General features: G+C 41.1%; 1 protein-coding gene across 1 annotated transcript; it reads right to left on the bottom strand.

Moving 5' to 3' along the window:
* Nucleotides 1-2,424: 2,424 nt before the first annotated feature.
* On the bottom strand, nucleotides 2,425-9,412 carry LOC122042385 (probable methyltransferase PMT21). Its single transcript, XM_042602483.1, has 8 exons — nucleotides 9,234-9,412; nucleotides 7,739-8,037; nucleotides 7,083-7,231; nucleotides 6,764-6,959; nucleotides 5,979-6,189; nucleotides 4,732-5,404; nucleotides 4,529-4,606; nucleotides 2,425-2,841 (listed from the first exon to the last, which is right to left on the bottom strand). The coding sequence occupies exons 2-8, from the start codon at nucleotides 8,006-8,008 to the stop codon at nucleotides 2,622-2,624; spliced, it is 1,797 nt and encodes a 598-aa protein (XP_042458417.1). The 5' UTR covers nucleotides 8,009-8,037; nucleotides 9,234-9,412; the 3' UTR covers nucleotides 2,425-2,621.
* Nucleotides 9,413-21,848: the final 12,436 nt, after the last annotated feature.

Below are 21,848 nucleotides of genomic sequence, written 5' to 3'. Positions count from 1 at the left end.
AGTCATTGTATTGCTCTTGAGATATTTCATATTGTTCAATCTGTATCATCAGCAAAGAATTCTTGTACATCTGTATTGCATTGCATTTCCTCTCCATTTCGATTATAATACCCTTCCTCCTCACTCCAAGTAGGCTCATAGTAATCAACAAGTGTTGCACACGGGTTCAGAACCTCATCTTCTTGAATACTAGCTTCTTCATTTAGATCAAATGTGAAATTACTGCTTGTATTTCTATTTGTGTTAGGCACACAACTATACTGCGAAGACGATGGAATATTTGTTCTGGATACTTCTCCTACATTAGCTGCATGTCCAATACTAGAATTTGCATCAAGAGTATTCCATATCTCAGAGAGAATTTCTTCAGTTATATGATCATCCCTAATAAATAAATTACAAACTAATTTAGTAATTTTGCAACTACATAATCTATTGCTGTAGTTAAATTATTGATCGAGGAAAAGAACTATCTGATGTAAAAGTAAAGTTTTAACCACATAACACGTTGGGCCTAATATCGATGATATCAGGCCTAAGGTGGGATATCAGGCCCAACGTGGGCTTGATATCATAGATATCATGTCCCTTTTGAAGCAGATACTTCTTGTAAACTAGGACCACCACTGACTAAACCCTAAATCATAAATAAAATTTTTTTAACCCAACTGAACTATCAATGTCAGAAACTAACAAGACTTAAATCGATTAAGTCTTCTATTACATCATAATTTAGGTGTTGTTGAATATTTATTCCCCACACAACCAAAATAAACTATAACAACACTTTTTGCCGCCACCCTTCCCACCAATACTGTCATTTTTATTTACCATCACTACCCTAATTTACAGTAAAAAAATTAATACATACATGTCTAAATCTTTAAATGTGTGTTTCTACTAATTTCCCTCTTGCAAGAAGTTTGTCCTTCTCGGCTGACGTTCTTAACTAAATTTGTCCTTGGTCTCCTCTAGCAACTCTTACGCAATTATGTCATAAACCTAACTGGTATATTGCAATCCCACCAACCAGCACGAGCAGTAATGGCAAGCGCAGGGTTCATATTTCTTTCAAGTTTATAACACCACGCAGAGAGATGGAGGGAGAGAGACGATGAGAAGATGTGCATCTGAACCACAAAATATTTTTCAATTCTAATTTCGGCTTGGATGCTTGGAAATTTGTGTTTGAAAAAGGCGGTTGCCAGGTTAGCCAGAGGGGTAATCTGGGAATTGATTTTGGTAAACTACGCCTTTTGATAAATACAAAACGGTGATGCGTCTTTTGGTAAATACATTAAACCTAGTACACCTTTTGGTAAATTGCTGTTTATTTTTATATGGAAGACTAAAAGTACTTACCTTTTATTGATTAGATATTTTTTTCATTTTCAATATCAAGTTAAATAATTTTATAAGTCATTCAATACCTTACTTCCCTACGTACTTCTATACCTATACTAGAATATCATCTTATTCAATCATTTTTTTTATTTTTCATCTCATGTAATGTCCATTTTAGTTGTAAAATTTAAATTTTTCCATAAAAATTTAAATTTTATACTCTTCTGATCTAATTAAAATTTCTAAACTAAGTTGGCCACATAACATTTTATTAAAAGTTGATAAAAATAATTCTTTTATTTCTCTTTTTATTTTTTCATCTTTATTAGTATCCTATCTCATTCATCTAATTCATCTTTTAATGTATTTTATTTGGATAAAAAATTTTCTCTCACTTTAACTTTATGCAGATGTTCCTTTTCTCTTTGTAATAAAACTTCAGTCTTAACTTCCCTCATTATTTTCATAACTCTTTCGTTACTACATTCTTTTTAAAATTTTAACTACTACCTTATTCCACGTTAAAATTCTTTATTTGATAGCATATGTTCTCTTGATTTATCGAGTAAACTATAGTAAAAAAAATATCACATTAATTTTAATAAATTTAGCAATACTCTAAAAATCTACTAGAAGTATAAAAGCCATAATTTGAATTAAAAAAAAAGAAATTAAAATTTATAAGTTGAATAAATTGATATCTATTGTATGATAATTAATTAAATAAAGTAGGTAAAAGTTTATTTTATTTTGTATTTATAATATGATTAACTATATATTTATAATATATCAATAATCCTTTACATAATTTTTTCCCCTCTCATTTTAGACAGATGAATTGTGGGAGGCGTTCTTGAATCTAGGGGCTCCATTATGTCAATTCAACAAAAAATAGGATCATTTCAGTAACAACCACAACATACAATTTTAAAACAAATTGCTACTCTAGCAAGTCCACATACACCTTAACATTGTAAACTGTAAGTAAAATACGCCTTTTATAGTAGCGTTTCTTCCTATCCCATTCCAAATCAACGGATTTTATCAGATATGCACAAGATAAATGCTCTTTTTCAAATCTCTCGAAACCAAATTAAACCCTTGTAAAAAGAATATGTGGTCCCCTTTTTATCAGATGTTCAACAACTTATTTCTATTATTCTTCTATGGATACTTAAAACCAAATATCAGATACGACGAGCCTTTTGACCAAAAATTTGCACTCCCACTGGATGTTTTTCTGCAGTAGAATATGATCACCTTTCTTCACTAGTGGCTCAAAGCTGACTTCCCTTTGCATGCCATAGTTTTTTCTGACATATCAGCAGCTTCTCTTTCGATGTGTTGTATGCTGTGTCATGTTTTTCACAATCCCATCGCGTCCCTTTGGCGATGGTTGAGACAACATCTACAAAGTGGGTTGATTCGTGGATTATAACATACCCATTTGGACGCAGAATACGATCCATCTCAAGGATCACATATTTCACCTCACACCTGATAAGAAAACAGAAGACGCTTGCTGTCAATTTGCAATGTACATTGCATTTAGTCATAAGGTGAGAATGGAATTCCGGTAGCACTTTGTGTTATTTACATACTATTCAAACGGTACTGGACCAGTTTATGCTCTTAGTCATATAAGATGAACAAACAAATAATGTTATTAGTGGAAACATTCAACAATTGATTAAGATTACTATTCACACTAGTGAACTGAAATGAGCTCCCTTAATAAAGAAGGATTGGTGGCCGACATGGTTAGGACTTTATTGACTTTATTAGCTCTTATAAATAAACAACCTTTATTTTAATATAATTCAATTCAGTTGGACATTTACTTTATCTTTATACTCATGCTAGATGCATAGATAAAGTCATTGAATATACACTATAGTGAGATGTGGTGGTACATATGATGGAATATTGAGTGTATATTCTAAATATGTTCCTAGTCAATTGGGCGGCATAAAAATAAGGATAAAAGCCGCTCGACATAGAGACTAGCATCTGTGATGTCGTATACCACGTTTCATTAATAAGGATATAGAGATGTTCAAACATACAAATGGATGATCATACGATGAGTTTATCGAGCATCCCTCACACGGACTTTCCAAGTGGTTATCATTTATCAAGTGGATAAGTCTTTGGTTGTGGTTGTACACTAGTAATCCTTATGACCCGGGATAACATTGAGACTCTATATGTTGGGGCTACACTTTAATTCATTTACCGACTCCATTAGGGTGATCAGGTGATGAGATTGGGTGTAGTAACGAAACATATAGGAGTCAGTATTGTAGTCAGGGATTCACCACACCCATGGGTGTGGATATCCTATGTAATAGATTGTTCTATAGTGTATGAAGTCTCTAATCAGAGTTGAAAGATGTGTTTTAGGAAAGGAGTTTCCTAATTGCACATGCGATATCACTACAAGATACATCACATAGTTGCCGAATCAATATACAACCCTCGATGTACCAATGGTTGTAGATTTAACTGGGATATATGAGATGAAGGGACCGAACTGTACGTTAACCATAATTGATTGGTTCTTACAGGCACTATTTAGTAATACCTAGGAAGTCATGGGGTGGTGCTACTAAAACTCTCTTACCGTGATTCATTGGGTGATAATTAAAGCATCTTATAATCAAGCAGTTGATCATAGGATGGGATTAGTAGGACTATGCCAGAATAAAGGGCAAACATCATCCTGAATCACAAAGAGTTGTGAACCCACAACTAGCTGTATCCCTGAACCATTGAGAGTCACACAAATATTGGTTTCCCTATTTTCCGTTGAGAAAGTCAATTTCAAGTAGTTGAATTTGACAAATAAAGTTTGATGTGGTCAAACAATGTATCGACAAATAAAGTTTAATATAATCATATGTTATGAGTGATTTCCCACAAATATGTACGTTCAAAGTCAAATATTAGATCAAATATGTATCGCCCAAGGTACTGTCAGTCATCAAACAAAAATAGATACTCCTTCTCATAAAAATAAAATAATAGTAATAATAATATAATAACAAAATTATAAAAATGAATCTGAAGGTCATCAGTTCCATAGGGAAAAATTTGGTACCGCTGTTTAAAATTCAGACAATTAGAAGTTAACAACCAAAGGAAGAAAATGAGGTGAAAAAAGTAAGATTCAAATGACTTTTACCGGTGACTCTCAGCAGTAAATAGCCCATCTACATGAAGGAGGTCATATGTTCGAGGATATGTTGAAAACGACTCACACCTGCATGAAAAGAGTTTGATCATTAAACTACTACTATCTAAGGTATGTTTTAAGTTTTATATATGATATTCTACGGGTCTAGGGTAGGCAGTTGAAACTGATTTTGACAATAGTCATGGACTTACCAGTCATGATAGGTTCCAATTAGTCCTCTGTCATATACCACACTCAGGGAATTTGGACCATAAGAGGAGACAACATTCATTACCCATACAGGATCGTCAATGAGTGCTGCTGCAAAGCTTCCATACAATGTATTCATATCCATAACATTTCGGATTTTATCAGTTCCAAGAGCTGAAAGCAATGTCTTGTAGTGTTTTACCCTGGCCTTCCACTTGCTTTCATCATGCCTGAATCCCTCAGAATTCCCTCCTGGTACCATGCCAAGGCGTTCTGGAGCTGTATGCAGCCTTTGGGGCCACCTTGGCATAGATTTTATAGCCAATTTCTTGAACTTTTGATTTGGAACATTTAAGCAAGTTCGGAGTGGAATGTACCATGCTGAATCTGGGTCCATGCTATCATCGCACTTAGGTGGATAAGCAGATGCACTAAGTTCATCATAGCAACTGCTGTCAGCAGATTTCTGCCACACTGCAATGTCATTCTTTATGTTGTAGAGTTTGAAGCACATGCTCGTTAACAATTTCTTTAACCTATCAAAGTTCACTTTCTGCTCTTCTGCAGTTGTATTCCATCCACGCCACCTATTTTCAAAGTTTACAGGTGGCCCAGAGAGAACCCAGAAGCCACCAGGTCGAAGTATTCTGTGTATCTCTAATAGATAAATTCCATCTGAAAAATGAGTGAAAAAAAATTATTATTGTCCATCTTAGATATATATTACATATAAAGAACGTCCCAATGGATCACATAGCTATGCTATAACAGTGATGCATCTAGAGAAGCAGCAATTTCAAAAAAGAGCATGTATGGAGTACATGCTAAAAAAATACAAAGGAATATACCCTATAAAAGACACCCAATTTTTGGACAATAACATAAACACTAAAAAAACAAAAAAAAAATACTGGTGAAACTAGAGAAACAGAGAGAGAAATGGAAGAAATAGCAAGTCCACCTAAACATACATGTTAAGAAGATTGTATTATTAAGAATCAAACAGAAGTATAGACTTAAAGGCAAAGTAAGATTGTTTCCCTTTGTCCTTTTAGATCCTTTTAGTAAATAAAATCATAACCTACTACCAAAACATGTGTGGGAGTACTTTGCATAGCTGTATAGTCCTCCTTTAGAATAAATAGTGTTAGTAGAAGCAGGGCACCTAAAAATCTACCAGACAATAAAATAAAATTTATTTTGCCTTTTGATTTAGTTCTGGTTGATATGTGCAAAGCCAGAAAATTACCAAATTCTGTCCATGGAATAAGACATCGGGAACAATGTGCAATATCAAATGAATTGGACGGGAATGGAAGGCGTTGAGTCGAAATGATGCCCAAAATGGCTGGAATCCCACGTTCAAGAGCAAACTGTATTTGAGCCTCATGATTATCTCTGGGTGCCAAAGAAACAGTTAATATTCCACGGTCTAACAAATCACCTCCCCAGCTTGCAACCTATCAGTGAAAATGAGCAACACAGATTAGTTGAACATAAATGCAATGCTATGGTTGAAAGATTCAGTGAACATGCATAATATATAATAATGTTGTGATGGATCTAATTAACTTTCTTATATCTGATATGGGTTGCTTTATATTGTCTGACCACACCATGACAAGATCAAATCTAGATCAAGCAATGTTGGATATATATTGAACATTATGATTAGCTTATTCTCAAGCCCTTAGCCATCAAAGCACCTTTGCCTAGTTCAAAAGGTGAAAAATCACAAAGATTTCTGGAAGGTAAACTTATATACTCAGACTATCAAGATAACCATCAACATGTACATGGATGCTAGTCAATGGCATAGTTCTTATCTGAGCTAAACTAATAAGAAATGAGAACGGTTGTTTGACTAACAATTTAAAGGTATAGTTAGATTAGAGGGATTTCTTGTTCCAATTAAAGAAAGAATGTGGGAAATGATGAAGGTCCCACTGCTGTCTTATAACCAATTGGGGTAGACATAAGTTACCGGGAAGTATCACTAACAAAAACAGTTCAATTTGATTGTTCAGCACTCACCCCACACCCAGTATCAATAGCAGTTCGGATAATTCCATTTTTCATTTCAGGAATAAGATCTTGCATCAATTCAACATAAGCACCAACTCCATTGGGAAACATAGTACCTCCACCTGGAAAAATGAACTTTTCTCCATCTTTCCTGAGCCAGTGTTGATTTGATTTCTCATTGTTGATCCAATCATAAGGGACATTTCTGGACCATATTCAAAAGAGTGAACATGAGGATTACCTGAATACCTAATCATGTCTAAGTGAAAAATCTGTAGAAACTTATGATTACAAGGCAAAGTATCAGGACAATGTAAAGAAAGAATACCTATACCAACATTGATCTCTGCTCTTTGGCCATCGCACTGGCACTTTATACCCAAGAGGTGGAGACACTAAGCATTCTTTTCTCTCGGCCATTGGTGGGCAATGGCGCTCCATGAAACTAAGCCTGTAATTACCATACTTCCTCCATCTCTACATGAAAAGAAAAAACTTGTGACTATCAAGATAATATCTAACAGGAGCCACATATCAAATGCTTGGATGCCACATTATTAAACTACTGAAATTCTCATAATTATTATTCTTTGAATTTATGGAACTTGTAACTTGAAAAAGTGTGTAAAACATTGTATGACAAAACAAAATAGCTACATGATCCTGAATCAAGATTCAAGAAAGGCAAATTGAAAGAAAGGTAAATTGTAAGATAGGGCTAGCAAAAAATCAAGGTTTAAGATTAGGAATAATATTTTGACAATTGAAAATCAAATAAAGCAAAAAATCAATACACCAAGAGAACCTAAAAAAGAGAAGACTGATTGATCCATTAGATGGCAAGAAATGCAATACTTTTACATTTGGCCACTTCTAAAGCATTATTAAATGAGTTGGAATATGCATACTGATACCTCCGGTTTATTAGATCCTACTAACTCAGATTTCATTGCATCAATTGTAGTGATCAGAGCTTGAATATACCTTGGGGTCCGTGCATGGTGTGTAATCTTGATAGTCAATACCACACTCAGGAAACTCAACTGAGTCAATTTGAAGAGAAGTGGCAGAAGATTTATTGCGCAATTGAATAGCTGGCACAACATCCATGTTAAAGTATCTGTTCTTTTCAGAGCAATAGATGCCTCCTAGATAGAAAGAAAACCCACATAGGACAATGAGCATTAAAGTCGCTGGAACAATTCTAGAGCTTCTATCAATATATGCTTCTGATCTAGGGTCTTTATTCTTCATTATTTCTTTTGTCTTCCTAAAATGAAAGCCTGAAAGAAAACAATCAAACATCAGCAAAATGTCAAGGATAGTAACCCCATCATTTAAAAAAAAAATGCAGACGAAAATAAAATTGTTAAGGCAATATTAATAAATGAACATAGTACATAACCATTCTGACATATTAAAAATAAATAAATAACTGATCATTTAAAAAATAAATGAGTACTTCAGAAAATCCTTAACTACAAATTCTGGGACTGCTTATGGCACAAACACAGTTTCAAAAATCATTGTCAATCCAAAGGCAATCAAGTCAAGAGGAAATTTGTAGTTCAGGGGAGTCTTGAATATCAATGTGTATTCTTGATCGCACCTCATTTCAAAATAAAAAGGATGTCAAACTCATTTCCCATGATAAAGTGCGAACAATTATAGCGTGATTAAATTGATTGCCTTGAGCTAACCATCTCAAAAGTTTGGATTTAAGAGTTTTAGATACACCTAGATGCCTTAACAGATCAGCAGAAAATACAATTTCACAGATAATTATGCCATTCTATTGCAAGAAAAGTTTTTTCAGTAACAAATTTCGTACTGTAAACGTCACCTGAAGCTCAGTGTAATTGACTAAAATAGGGAAAAAAAAATTCACCACCTTCTGGTAGATCTAATGCCATTCTGCCCAAACTCATAAACAGATCCAAGTTATAACAATTTATTTTCAACTGAAGGAGAGTACTCAACTAATCACTGAATCCTCATTAAGATCAATAGACTATCCAAACCAAGAAGACGATGGAGTACAGAAAACTAGACGGAGATAGGTGACTAAACGCCATCCTACAGAGATGGAGTAGCAGAAATTGAAGTAAAAGGACATCCTGCTGGAAACAGACTTCAGCCCCAATTCCATATCACAACCCACGGCCACCGGCAGAAGTGTACCAGGCAAAGAAACAGGAAACTATTCGTTCCCAGATATCAGAAATCGAGAATGCTCGATCTACGATCTGCGTCTTAATTCCGTCAAGCCGGACTCCAGAAGACCAGTTGGAGTAGAAAAAACGAGCGAGAGCAAACAGTAGTGAGAAACTCAAAGCGGCAGGGATCTCACATTCTTCATCCGGTAGAAGGCAAGAGTCACCCAGTGGAATGGATAGCGAAAGGAGAAACCGTTTTGAATCATACTACAACAGAGAAAGTAAATGACATGAAAACGGAGCCAGATCTGGATAAACCGCACCTTCGATGGATCGATCCCTTAGCCTCAACGGAAGTCCTCGACTCCCCGCTGCTGCTGCCGTGAGAAGGTCGAGCTAGAAGGGAGGAGAGGAGAGAGGAGGTGATTGCGTTCAGCGGAGAGAGACATCCCACTGCACTGAAAGAATAAACATACTTGTTAGTGGATTGAAGCTTTCGTTTCAGTCGATGGCCTTTATAGAGAGAGAGTAAGCAATCATTCATTGGGGGCCAATTTCACTAAGCGCTAATAATTTCAGTATTTGTATTTCATATTCTATTTTTTAAAATATTGTGTTCTGGGTATTTTTACAACTAATGGGAGGAAGTTGGGGCAAAATATACGTAGCAGCGTTGGGCGAGACAAATCGCGAGAGTCAGTAGACGACTGAGGTCTAAAATGTGAAAAATATTATACTTTAACCCCTAAACATAAAATTATAAATGATTTAACTATATCTTCTCTAGTGGCTAGCATATGAAATGTTATTATCATAAAATTTAAGATTCGAATATCGATAAAATCGAGATAAATACCTCCTTATGTTCAATCACTATTTAAAATGCTAGTAGTCGTCCGTGATTTACTTCTTCCGTGTTGGCCTTGGGACAAATTGACGGGGACGCTAGGGACGAGCGTATTCACTTTTTGCCATCATAAATGACTTAACTATAAAATAAATAAATAAAATAAGTTACACACTACACAGTTGTGCACCGTACGGGCATGACTTAAGTGTATATATATGTTGGGTGTCTCATTTACCCCTATATCAACGGCATCGTTTGCGACTTAGGGGACCTATGAGGGTTACGAATGACATCATTGATATAGGAGGCGCGCCATATCAACCCATATATATATCCAACGTTGTGCGCGCCAACATGACCTTTTTTTAATTTTCTTGTTTAATATTTTTAAGCAACCTATTATGCTAATTAGATTTTGTCTTTAGAGTTTAGGGATTGAGTTATAGTATTAACTATAAAAAAAATTTAGGTGTTCACGGGGTATGACATAAGGGGTGTGGCATATCAAATCACATGTATATATGCACACACAAACATTTTACACTAAGGATCGTACATTGCGGACTTACGTCCTCGACATTTCAATTTTTTTTCTTAACTTGCAGGTATGTCATTTACGATTTTGTCTTTAAGATTTAGAGGTTGAGTTATAGTATTAGGCATAAAAAAATTCAAACTGAAATTTTTTTAGTTGTGCACGAGATGTGCGACGTAAGGTCCATGACATAGTATTCCTACACACACACCAAAGGGCACACGTAACTTTGAAAAATTCTTAAATCATGCATCATACCTTGAGAATGACCAAATGACATACTGATTTGGATAACTTCTCATTCTACCCTTCCCGCCAATATTAGCTTTCCAGACATTGGTTTCCAATGCATCCAAGCCACATTTTCAGAAAATCTAATTCAAAAGTAATTTTTGTAGTTTGTGTAGGTCCTAGTGTAGCTGATAAGAGGGGGTAAATTGTCCTATAAAGAAATTTAACACTTTCTTTTGCTTTTTGTTTAGCAAAGACAAACACACGTTAAGTAGTTAGAAAAATAAACATAAATTAAAGAATAAAAGGCAAAAGATTTATATAGTTTACAATCGGGAAGGTTGTTAATCCAAGACAAAGTAAGCTCACTAAATGACTCCGTCGTTAAAGGCAAAGTAGCCTCTTAGAGACGTTGAAAGTTCAGAAAAGAAACTACATGATCCTGTCCGAACCAGGGGTCAACGAACGCTGGGGATGTGGCGCTCCCTGCTAGATCCTCGAGTGCTCCGGCGAACCTGCAACAAAACCGAGCCGGGAGGGGTGTCCCGGCGACGGCCCTCCGATGCTCAAGTCAGGCGAGGAATAACAAAGAGGTGGCTTAGAAACAGAAGACTCGTGTACCTCCCCTGAAGAAATGGAGACCTTATATAGACCTCTCGAAGGAGCCTGGGCACGCCAATCAAAGCAATCGCCTGCTTTCGACCATGCCCAGGTATGAGTCTGTCAGAAGGGCATCCATAAGGCCATACCGCTACTGTATCAACCTCTCCATGATGTGACGGCAAGATCCTCTATCATGAAATCTTGTGTACGGCATAATCATTAGACATGCCTTTGCTGACATCCCATATCCCGAGCCGAACGAATAGGCCGTTCGGCTAACCTTTGTATCCTCGCCCTTATCCTGGCCGAACGGACCACCCGCTCGGCCCTTCGGTTCCAGCCGGACAGACACCCGCTCGGCCCTTCGGTTCCAGCCGGGCAGACACCCACCTTGGCGTCGAAAACCCAAGCCGATGGCTGGGTTATATCTGGCTCCGCTTGGACCCGCTCAACTGCCCGACGCGGCCCTTACCCGCTAGTCAGCCCTCCATCTGTCCTCAGGCTGGGACCCTTCAGGAAGTGGGTCCCCCATTCTTACTGCCGGATCACTACATAATAAGAAAATGACAGTATAGTGTTCGTATTCATGTGTTATATTGAATCTCGAGCTCGGATAGTGTCCTCGAGCTCCCAAGTAGCCTCCTCGTCCGAATGATGCTGTCATCCGACTTTAACCAGCCGGATGGTCTTGTTCCGCAACTGACGCTCCTTCCGGTCGAGAATCCGTACCGGAACCTCCTCATAGGTAATGTCAGGCTGAACTGGAACTGGGATATCTGCCAGCACATGCGTCGGATCGGGTACATATCTCCTCAGCATGGATACATGAAATACATCGTGCACGCCTGACAGGGACGGTGGTAGTGCCAGTCAGTAAGCTACTGCTCCGATCCTCTCCAAGATCTCGAAGGGACCAATGTACCGCGGAGCTAGCTTACCTCTGAGGCCAAATCTCTTCACCCCTTTCGTGGGTGAAACTCGTAGAAATACATGGTCGCCAACAGAGAACTCTAGTGGTCTGCGTCTTCGATCAGCATAACTCTTCTGGCGATCCTGCGCCTCTGACATCCTCCGTCTGATAGTACGGACCAACTCTACATCCTGCTGAACTCTATGAGATCCCAACAACTGAGCCTCTCCAACCTCATCCCAAATGACGGGTGTCCGACAAGGTCTACCATACAACACCTCAAACGGTGCCATCTGGATAGCCGAATGGAAGCTGTTGTTGTAGGCAAACTCTACTAACGGCAGATGGTCCTCCCAACTGCCTCCGAAATCCATAACACATGACCTCAGCAGGTCCTCTAAAGTCTGAATGGTCCGCTCTGACTGCCCATCTGTCTGTGGATGGAAAGCTGTACTGAAACGGAGCTGTGTGCCCAAGGCCTGCTGCAGACTCTGCCAGAAACGAGACGTGAACCGTGGATCTCTATCCGAAATGATACTCAATGGAACACCATGTAGTCTGATAATCTCTCGGCAATACAGATCTGCCAATCGATCCAGGGAATCAGTCCTCCGAATCGCTAAAAAGTGCGCGGATTTGGTTAATCGATCAACGATTACCCAAATCGCGTCATGGCCTCGTCGTGTCCTCGGCAACCCTACCACAAAGTCCATGGTAATGTGATCCCACTTCCACTCAGGAATAGGAATCCGCTGAAGTAATCCTGCAGGTCTCTGGTGTTCAGCCTTCACCTGCTGACAGACAAGACATCTAGCTACGAAATCCGCGATGTCTTTCTTCATGCCGTTCCACCAGTAGGAACGCCTCAAGTCTCGATACATACGGGTCCCGCCTGGATGGATCGTAAATCGAGAACGATGTGCCTCCTGAAGTAGCTCCTGTAAGACCGGATGAGACTGAGGTACGCATAATCTGCCTCGGAAGAATATAATACCCTCCTCGTCTCGTGTAAACTCGGTCTGCTGCCCGGAAGCTATCTGACTGCTAATGAACTGCAAATGCTGATCACCAGCCTGGGCCTCTCGGATCCTCGTCCTGATCGACGACTGAGCAACCATGGTAACAAGAATACCCTGCTCTGTCGGTCCCTGCTCCTCCAGGTCTAACTCAGAAAAACTCTGAATCAAATCCGTAACCGAAATCCGGTGGCAAGCTAAAGTCCCTCTGGACTTCCTGCTGAGTGCATCTGCAACCACATTAGCTTTTCCCGGGTGGTAGCTAATGGTACAATCGTAGTCCTTCAGGAACTCCATCCATCTCCTCTGTCGGAGATTAAGCTCCTTCTGAGTGAAAATGTATTTGAGACTCTTATGATCAGTGAGAATCTCAAATGTGATACCGTATAAATGATGACGCCAAAGCTTCAGAGCAAAGATGATGGCAGCTAACTCCAAGTCATGAACTGGGTAGTTCTTCTCATGCTCCTTCAGCTGACGAGAAGCATAAGAGACTACTCTGCCGTGCTGCATCAGAACAGCGCCCAAACCCTGAAGAGATGCGTCGGTGTAAAGTACAAATCCATCCTCTCCAGAAGGTAAAACCAAAACTGGAGCCGACACTAATCTCCGCTTCAGCTCCTGGAAGCTGGTCTCGCAATCCTCGGACCATATGAACTTCACGCCTTTCCGGGTAAGACGTGTCAGTGGCATAGCAATACGCGAGAAGCCCTCGACAAAACGTCGGTAATATCCGGCCAATCCCAGAAAACTGCGGATCTCCTGAACTGACTTCGGCTGCTCCCAACCGGTGACAGCCTCGATCTTCTGAGGATCAACTGAAATACCTCTGCTAGAAACCACGTGTCCCAGAAAACCGACTGAGGATACTTGCTGAACTTCGCGTACAGCTGATGTCGTCGAAGAATCTCCAAGACTGTGCGAAGATGCTGTGCATGCTCCTCCTCGGAACGAGAGTAGACCAATATGTCATCAATGAAAACGATAACAAACTGATCCAGATACTCCAGAAAGATGCGGTTCATCAAATCCATAAACACCGCTGGAGCATTGGTAAGCCCAAATGGCATTACCAAAAACTCATAATGACCGTATCTGGTACGGAAAGCTGTCTTCTGAATATCTGAGTCTCTGACTCTCAGCTGATGATATCCGGATCGCAGATCAATCTTAGAATACACTGATGTACCTCTGAGATGATCAAACAAATCCTCAATCCGTGGTAATGGATATTTATTTCTGACGGTCACTGAATTCAGCTGCCTGTAGTCAATACACAACCTCATGGTGCCGTCTTTCTTCTTGACAAATAGAACTGGAGAACCCCATGGTGAAACACTAGGGCGAATGAATCCTCTGTCTAAAAGCTCCTGGAGTTGAACCTTCAGCTCGTTCAACTCTTTTGGTGTCATACGATACGGAGCTTTCGATGTCGGCGCGGTTCCCAGAATCAGCTCAATAGCGAACTCCACTGGCCTTCTGGGAGGCAAACCTGGCAGCTCCTCTGGAAATACATCTGGGTATTCCCGGACAACAGGAACGTCGGAGAGCTGCGAACTACTACTGTCCTCAGTACTGATCAACGACAACAGAAAACCATGACAGCCGTGAGACAGCAGCTTCTGCGCCTGAATCGCCGAAATAATCGAGATGCCGTCGTCTCTGATGCCAGTGAAACTCCACGAGGGTTGGTTCGGAGGCCGAAAGGTGACCACCCTCGTCTGGCAATCAACGGTAGCATGATATACTGATAGCCAATCCATACCAAGAATGATATCAAACTCGACCATCTCCAATACTAGAAGATCTACCGTAAGTATCATGTTGCCAAAGTCTAACGGGCAACCTCTGATCTCCTGGGTGACGTCTAAAGTATCACCGGACGGTAGGGAGACAGTCAATCGCCGCAACCTAACAGTAGGTAATCTACCAATCTCCCGCATAAAGGTACGGGATATAAAAGAGTGCGAACTACCAGTATCAATCAAAATATCAGCAGTAAATGCATAAATGGAAATCGTACCGCGGAAAACGGATCCGTCGGCCCGCTGAGCATCCTCTCTGGTAATAGCATGAACACGACCAGTCTCTGGCGGAGGAGGAGGTGGTAATGCTGCCAGCGGCTGCTGCGGCTGGGCAGAAGCCTGCCACTGAGGCGCTGCTGGACTATGTGCCAGATAAGACTGAGAGGATGGTGACTGATACTGTGCAGCTGGCTGGAACTGAGTCTGATACTGCCCCTGAGTCGGATAATATGGTCCTGGAGCAAAACTCTGGGGTGCTATAGAAGCACTAGAGTACTCCTGTCCAAGCATGCCAAATGCTGCTGCGGAGGGAGCTGCTCCCTGCTGACGCTGTGAAGATTGGGCTTTCTGCCCTCCTCGATATGCCCCTGACTGACTAGACTGTCCCCTCTGACCTGACCCTCCGGAAGCCGTGTGCTGAGCCTTCAGCTGACAATCTCGGCTCTGGTGCCCCGGCAGTTTGCAATAAAAGCAAACTGACTGTCCCAGAGAGCAAGCTGGGGTGAGGTGATCTCTGGATCCACATCTGAAACAATGAGTATCACCGGAAGGTGGTTGCCGGTTCTGCTGAGAAAACCGGGAACGTCCTGAAGAAGACCGCCCTGATTTCTGAGGCCTACGAGACGCCCCAGAAGAACTCTGACCTGACTGTCTGCGACTACTCTGAGGCTGTCCTGTCGCCTGAGTCTGCTGGACCTGCCCTGATGTCTGACCCGTATGCTTTCTTTTCCTGTCCGGATATGCTGTCTGCCGAGCTAACTCTATCATCAAAGCTCGATTCAATGCATCAGAGTAAGATGTAATCCCTAATCCGGCAAGCTGTACATGCAGATAACCATCCAATCCCTGTATAAACTGCATCATGCGAGTTCTGTCCTCCGCAACTAACTCTGGACAAAACTGAGCCAACCGGAGGAATTCTGTATTATACTCGGTCACTGAGCGGTTATTCTGTCTCAGACTCATAAAATCCTGTCGGCGAGACATCTGATAGGACAGTGGAAAGAAACGGCTCTCAAAAGCCTCTCTGAACCTGGTCCATGTGACGTTGCGCTCACCAATAATAGAACGCTGAGTAACCCACCAGGCATTAGCTGTAGGTCCCTTTGGAGGCCGGCAAGAGGGGAGGGGTGAATTGCCCTACAAAATAAAACCAAAAACCCTTCTCGGATATTCAACTAACTTAAAAGAACTTGTAATTAAAAAGGCAGAGACTAATTTAAAACAGAAAGTAGACACAGAGGAATTACTTGGTTTGCAATCAGAGGATTGCTAATCCAAGGCAAAGAAGGCGCACTAATTGATTCTCCTCTGGGCGGAGTAGCCTCTTACAGCGTTGAAAGCACAGAAAGAAATAACACAAATGAAAGCACTGGATTACAAGTAGTTGTTCTTGATTAATTAATTTGCTTCTGGACCAAGGCTATATTTATAGCCTTGGTCGGGGCGCCTGGAAGGGTTCCGGGCGCCCTGGGGGATAAAACTTTATCCCCCAACGTTCAGATCGAGTTTGACTCGATCTGGCAAAAACCATATTCCGGGCGCCCCGGATGGTTCCGGGCGCCCCGGAGGGGTCCGGGCGCCCCGGATGGTTCCGGGCGCCCCGGACCCCAAAAGTCAACTCTGGTTGACTTTTTACGTCTGGTCGCTCCGCTTCGGTTCAGCTCGTCTCGGTCCGGGTCTTCTGTTCCGGCTCCACTAGCTTGGGTGATCTCGGCCATCCGGAATAGGGCTCACCCGAACCCATGTTCCGGCCTTCTCCTCGAGCAGCCTTCCTTCCCGGTTTCTCGTCCCTCGAACGCCGCGCACGTTCTTCTCGTCCACCGGTGTACTCTTCCGCGGACACCTCGTCCCTCGGACGCACCGAGCCCGTCGGCTCTCTCCCGTGCCATCCTTCTCGCTAGCCGCGTCTTCCGCTCGACTTCCTGTGTTCCTAAGTTCCTGCACACTTAGACACAAGGGTTAAACAACGCAGGACCTAACTTAACTTGTTTGATCACATCAAAACACCTCGGGGTTCCAACAATCTCCCCCTTTTTGATGTGAGCAACCCAAGTTAAGCTAGGGAAAAACAGATGCAATAAAAATAATTTATTTGTAATTAAGTCCAAAGATATTTCATAAAAAAGTTTATATACCTCCCCCTAGACTTAACATTCTTCTCCCCCTTTGATCACATTAAAAATAGGGGTTCTTTAAACAAGTATAAGGTAAAAAAAATTTTAAGTGAATTTTCATAAAAACTTTCTAAGGCAATTAATATTAATTTCTAAGGCAATGTTTCAAAAGAGAATATTTAGTAAAAAAAAAATTCTAAGTCAATATTCAGAAAATTTTAACGTGAATTTTTATAAAAGATTTCTAAGGTAATTTTCAAAGGAAAATGTCTAAGACAGTATTCATAGAAAAAATCCTAAAAAAAATATCTAAGTTAATTTAAAAAGATTTAAGTCGATTTCCAAAAAGAATTTCTAAGTCAATTTTCAAAAAATTTCTAAGTCAATAATTTTCAGAAATTTTTTAAGTCAATTAAAAAAAAATTAATTTAAAAAAATTTATTATAAATTATATAAATTGAATAACTCTTTTAAAGCATTAGGTAAATTAAATTAATGCTTTTTCAGTTAGTCAATTAAACTTTTCATTTCGATACTTGGCTTCCCGGTCGTGGCGAGGCACTAGGCCTTCTTGGTTATTGGAGCAACAACCACTTCCTTAGCCAAAGTCTCATAATGAAATTAGTCGTTTAATTTCCTTGCTGAAAATGCTAAGTTAAATTAAACAGGTTTTTGGAACCCAGTAGAGGTTCCTACCTACAGGGTTAACCAAGTATTTCCTAGGTACATAGATTTTTGATATATTTCTAATTTGACTTTGATGAAATCTATAATACCAATTTAAACCTCTATAATTTCTAAAAGTAGAAATATTTGAACTTTTATATTTTTTCAATCTTTCTATTTCTTCTTTTAGTTTTTCATTGTGAATTTTCAATTTATCAAAATCCTCTATTAGACATGATTTTGCTAAAATTCCTTTTGTTTCCAAAATTTCATTTTTTAATTTGGCATTTTCTTTTTCTAATTTATACATGGATTTAGTCATTGCCTTAATGCCAGAGTAAAGTTGATCAGGGGGTAAGAGGCATACCTCACTTACCATGTCAGACTTAAAGCCTGAATCTCCCCCTGCTTCGCTGCCTTCATCCGAGGTCGCTCCCTCTTCATCGTTGCTCGATTCTGATATACTTTGTCCATCGTAGCTTGCCATTAGTGCTATCCCGGCGTATTCTTGAGCTTCTGATTCAGATGAAGAAGTGTCATCCCAAGTTGCTTTTAGGTTGTGTTTCTTGGGAGACTTCCTTTTGTCCTTTTTGAGTTCTGGGCAGTCTTCTCTTATGTGTCCCTCCTTCTGACACTGGTAGCATCGCACCTTTCTTCCTCCTTTTTGATTCTTTTTATTCTGCATTTTAAATTTATTAGACCTAAAGAATTTTTTAAAATTTCTTACCATGTGCGCTTCTTGATCGTCTTCGGAGTCTGACTCGAGTTCATCCTTCTGAGTTGTGTTCAGCGCTATAGTCTGGGTTGTATCCTTCGTCGTTCCTGCACATCTAGTTTCGTGTAATTCAAGAGTAGAAAAACATTCCTATAATGTACTTACCTCCAGGTCCTTTGAGATGTAGTAGGCATCGATGATTGACGTCCACTCTGGAGTTCTTGGAAAGGCGTTGAGTGCGTAGCGTAATGCGTCCCGATTTTTTACCGTTTCACCGAGGTTCTCGAGACCAGTAACTAGTTCTTTTACCTTTGCATGTAGACCGGCTACTTTCTCACCTTTCTCCAAGCGGATGTTCATTAGTTTGTTTCGGAGGATGTCCCTTCTAGCGAGCTTTGCTTCGGATGTGCCTTCATGGAGTTCTAGAAACTTCTCCCAAAGTTCTTTAGCTGATGAGTAGCTTCTGATGCGGTTTACTTCCTGAGGCGGTAATACGCTTAGCAGGTGATGTTCCGCACGGCTGTTTGCTACGAACTCATTCTGCTCTTTCTTTGTCCAATTGCTTTCTTCTTTTTCTTCACCGTTCTGATTTGTTGGAGCTACAAAACCGTATTTCATAATAAAATAAATTTCAATCTCGGTTTTTAGAAATACCTCCATACGACGCTTCCAGTCTGTGAAGTTCCCCTCGAATTTTGGTGGAACGATGCTTGGTCCGGCCATCTTTGTTGCTTCGATCGGCGGTTAGTCCTCCTGAAGCGTCCTATACCTGTAGGTCCCTTTGGAGGCCGGCAAGAGGGGAGGGGTGAATTGCCCTACAAAATAAAACCAAAAACCCTTCTCGGATATTCAACTAACTTAAAAGAACTTGTAATTAAAAAGGCAGAGACTAATTTAAAACAGAAAGTAGACACAGAGGAATTACTTGGTTTGCAATCAGAGGATTGCTAATCCAAGGCAAAGAAGGCGCACTAATTGATTCTCCTCTGGGCGGAGTAGCCTCTTACAGCGTTGAAAGCACAGAAAGAAATAACACAAATGAAAGCACTGGATTACAAGTAGTTGTTCTTGATTAATTAATTTGCTTATGGACCAAGGCTATATTTATAGCCTTGGTCGGGGCGCCTGGAAGGATTCCGGGCGCCCTGGGGGGATAAAACTTTATCCCCCAACGTTCAGAACGCATTAGACGCGTTCTGGTCAAAACTGCTGGTCTGGGCACCCGAAGGGGTTCCGGGCGCCCCGGACTGTTCCGGGCGCCCCGGACAGTTCCGGGCGCCTCAGACCCTAAGTCAACTTCGGTTGACTTTTTTCGCCTTGGTCCGGGTCTTCAACTCTGGTTCCGCTCGCTTGGGTGATCTCTGCCATCCGGAAAAGGGCTCACCTGATGTTCCGACCTTCTCCTCCGCTTTCCTTTCTCGTCCCTCGAACGCCGCGCACGTTCTTCTCGTCCACTGGTGTACTCTTCCGCGGACACTTCGTCCCTCAGACGCACCGAGCCCGTCGGCTCTCTCCCGTGCCGTCCTTCTCGCTAGCCGCGTCTTCCGCTCGACTTCCTTGTGTTCCTAAGTTCCTGCACACTTAGACACAAGGGTTAAACAACGCAGGACCTAACTTAACTTGTTTGATCACATCAAAACACCTCGGGGTTCCAACATTAGCTTCATCCCGTAAATGGTAAGCAGCCAGCTCTGCTTTCTCCCACTCGGAGCAAGCCATATAGAAGAAAGTCTGCTCCATAGTCTCTATCCATGACAGAGCCATACTCAGATCGAGATCTCCGCGGAAAAGAGTGAAACGAGTCTTCATCGACTCGGCCAGTGCTGGAATCCTAGCTCGTGCAGCGATAGTATCAGTGAACTGTGTCGGGACGGCTACAGGAACTGGCGGAAACACTGGAGCTGTTACTACAGGTGGTACCGCGGAATAAACCGGAGGAGGAACTCCCGGTGCTGCTGTATATACCGGAGCATAAGCCGTCGGTGGTACTGCCTGGGGAACAAAAGTGGTGGCAACTGGAGGTACGGTAGGAAAAGGTACCGGATGTGGAGCAGCTGCTGCTACTGTAGGCACTGGGGGTACAGGTGCCACTGGTATAGAATACACTGTAGATCCAAGTGGTGGTGGCACTGAATACGCCGTAGGCTGCGCTGGAGCAGATGTCGGGTACACCAATGGTACCCCTGATGGTACTGTAAACAGGGTAGGCGTGGATACCGTCGGTGTGGCCAAAGTAGGTATCTCTACAGGAGCTATCGGGATTTGAGAGCCCGATGCTCCCGCTGCATCCTGAGTCTGTCCCTGACTGACAGGCTCACTAACAGTGGGCATCTCTGGCATATCCAGAGATCCCGTGGTCCTCGCACGTGGTCGTCCAGCACCACGTCTCGCAGCAATACGAGTAGATCGTCTCATATCTGTTAAATTAAATTACAGATATCAATACCAATATAACCAACATAAAATAACAACATACCTATTTGCTGTCTGGAGATGTTCCGTCGCTGTCCAGTCCCCAATTTGACCTCAAAATTCCGAACGTACATATCGCCGGAAATCCAAATAAATCCGAAACGGAAATCCGAAACATAACCATATCGAAAATCCGATAATGCCCAGTTTGTCTCGCAAACCTGGCTAACCCAAATATCCCGAATACTAATAACAGGTATCCGATAAATTTCCAGAACACCCAAAAGCAAGTATCATAACCCGCTCTGATATCAAATAAATTGGTATCAGATAAATCCCGAAAATCCAAAATACGAAACAAAAGATCGTAAAACTGTGCTCTGATACCACTAAATTGTCACGCCCCCAGAAGAGTCCCTGTCCGAGAAAATTTCGGCAGCATCTCCCCTGTACAGCGGACAATCAAAAATTTTCTACAAGCACTAAATACTCGGCCACAAGCGGCTGGAATCATAACAATAATAAAAATCAATCACCACGCAGTTTATATATACAAAGTAGTAATACTCTGACTCAAAAACCACCCTACTCAACTACACTCGTAAAGCTCAAAACCGATGAACTCACCTCTTCTGCCAACCAGGCAGGCATGTAGTAGAATAAAAAAACCAAATCCAAATCCATCGATATAATAAAATCTATATCATGTCCATAAGCAAATAAATCCAGAACATAACGAGTTCAAACAGTCTAGAACAGAAAGAAACCAAAGAAAACCAAACATATCCTGGAGGTCTGCAGGACCAGCACAGGGATGACTAGCGACTGGAACTCCTCCCGACAGCATCAACCTGAAAAT

Source organism: Zingiber officinale, chromosome 2A (assembly GCF_018446385.1).
Source record: "Zingiber officinale cultivar Zhangliang chromosome 2A, Zo_v1.1, whole genome shotgun sequence".
In the NCBI taxonomy this organism is placed as follows: Eukaryota; Viridiplantae; Streptophyta; class Magnoliopsida; order Zingiberales; family Zingiberaceae; genus Zingiber; species Zingiber officinale.
The sequence above is the reverse complement of the archived record's forward strand: the minus strand, read 5'-3'. Positions and strand labels throughout refer to the sequence as shown.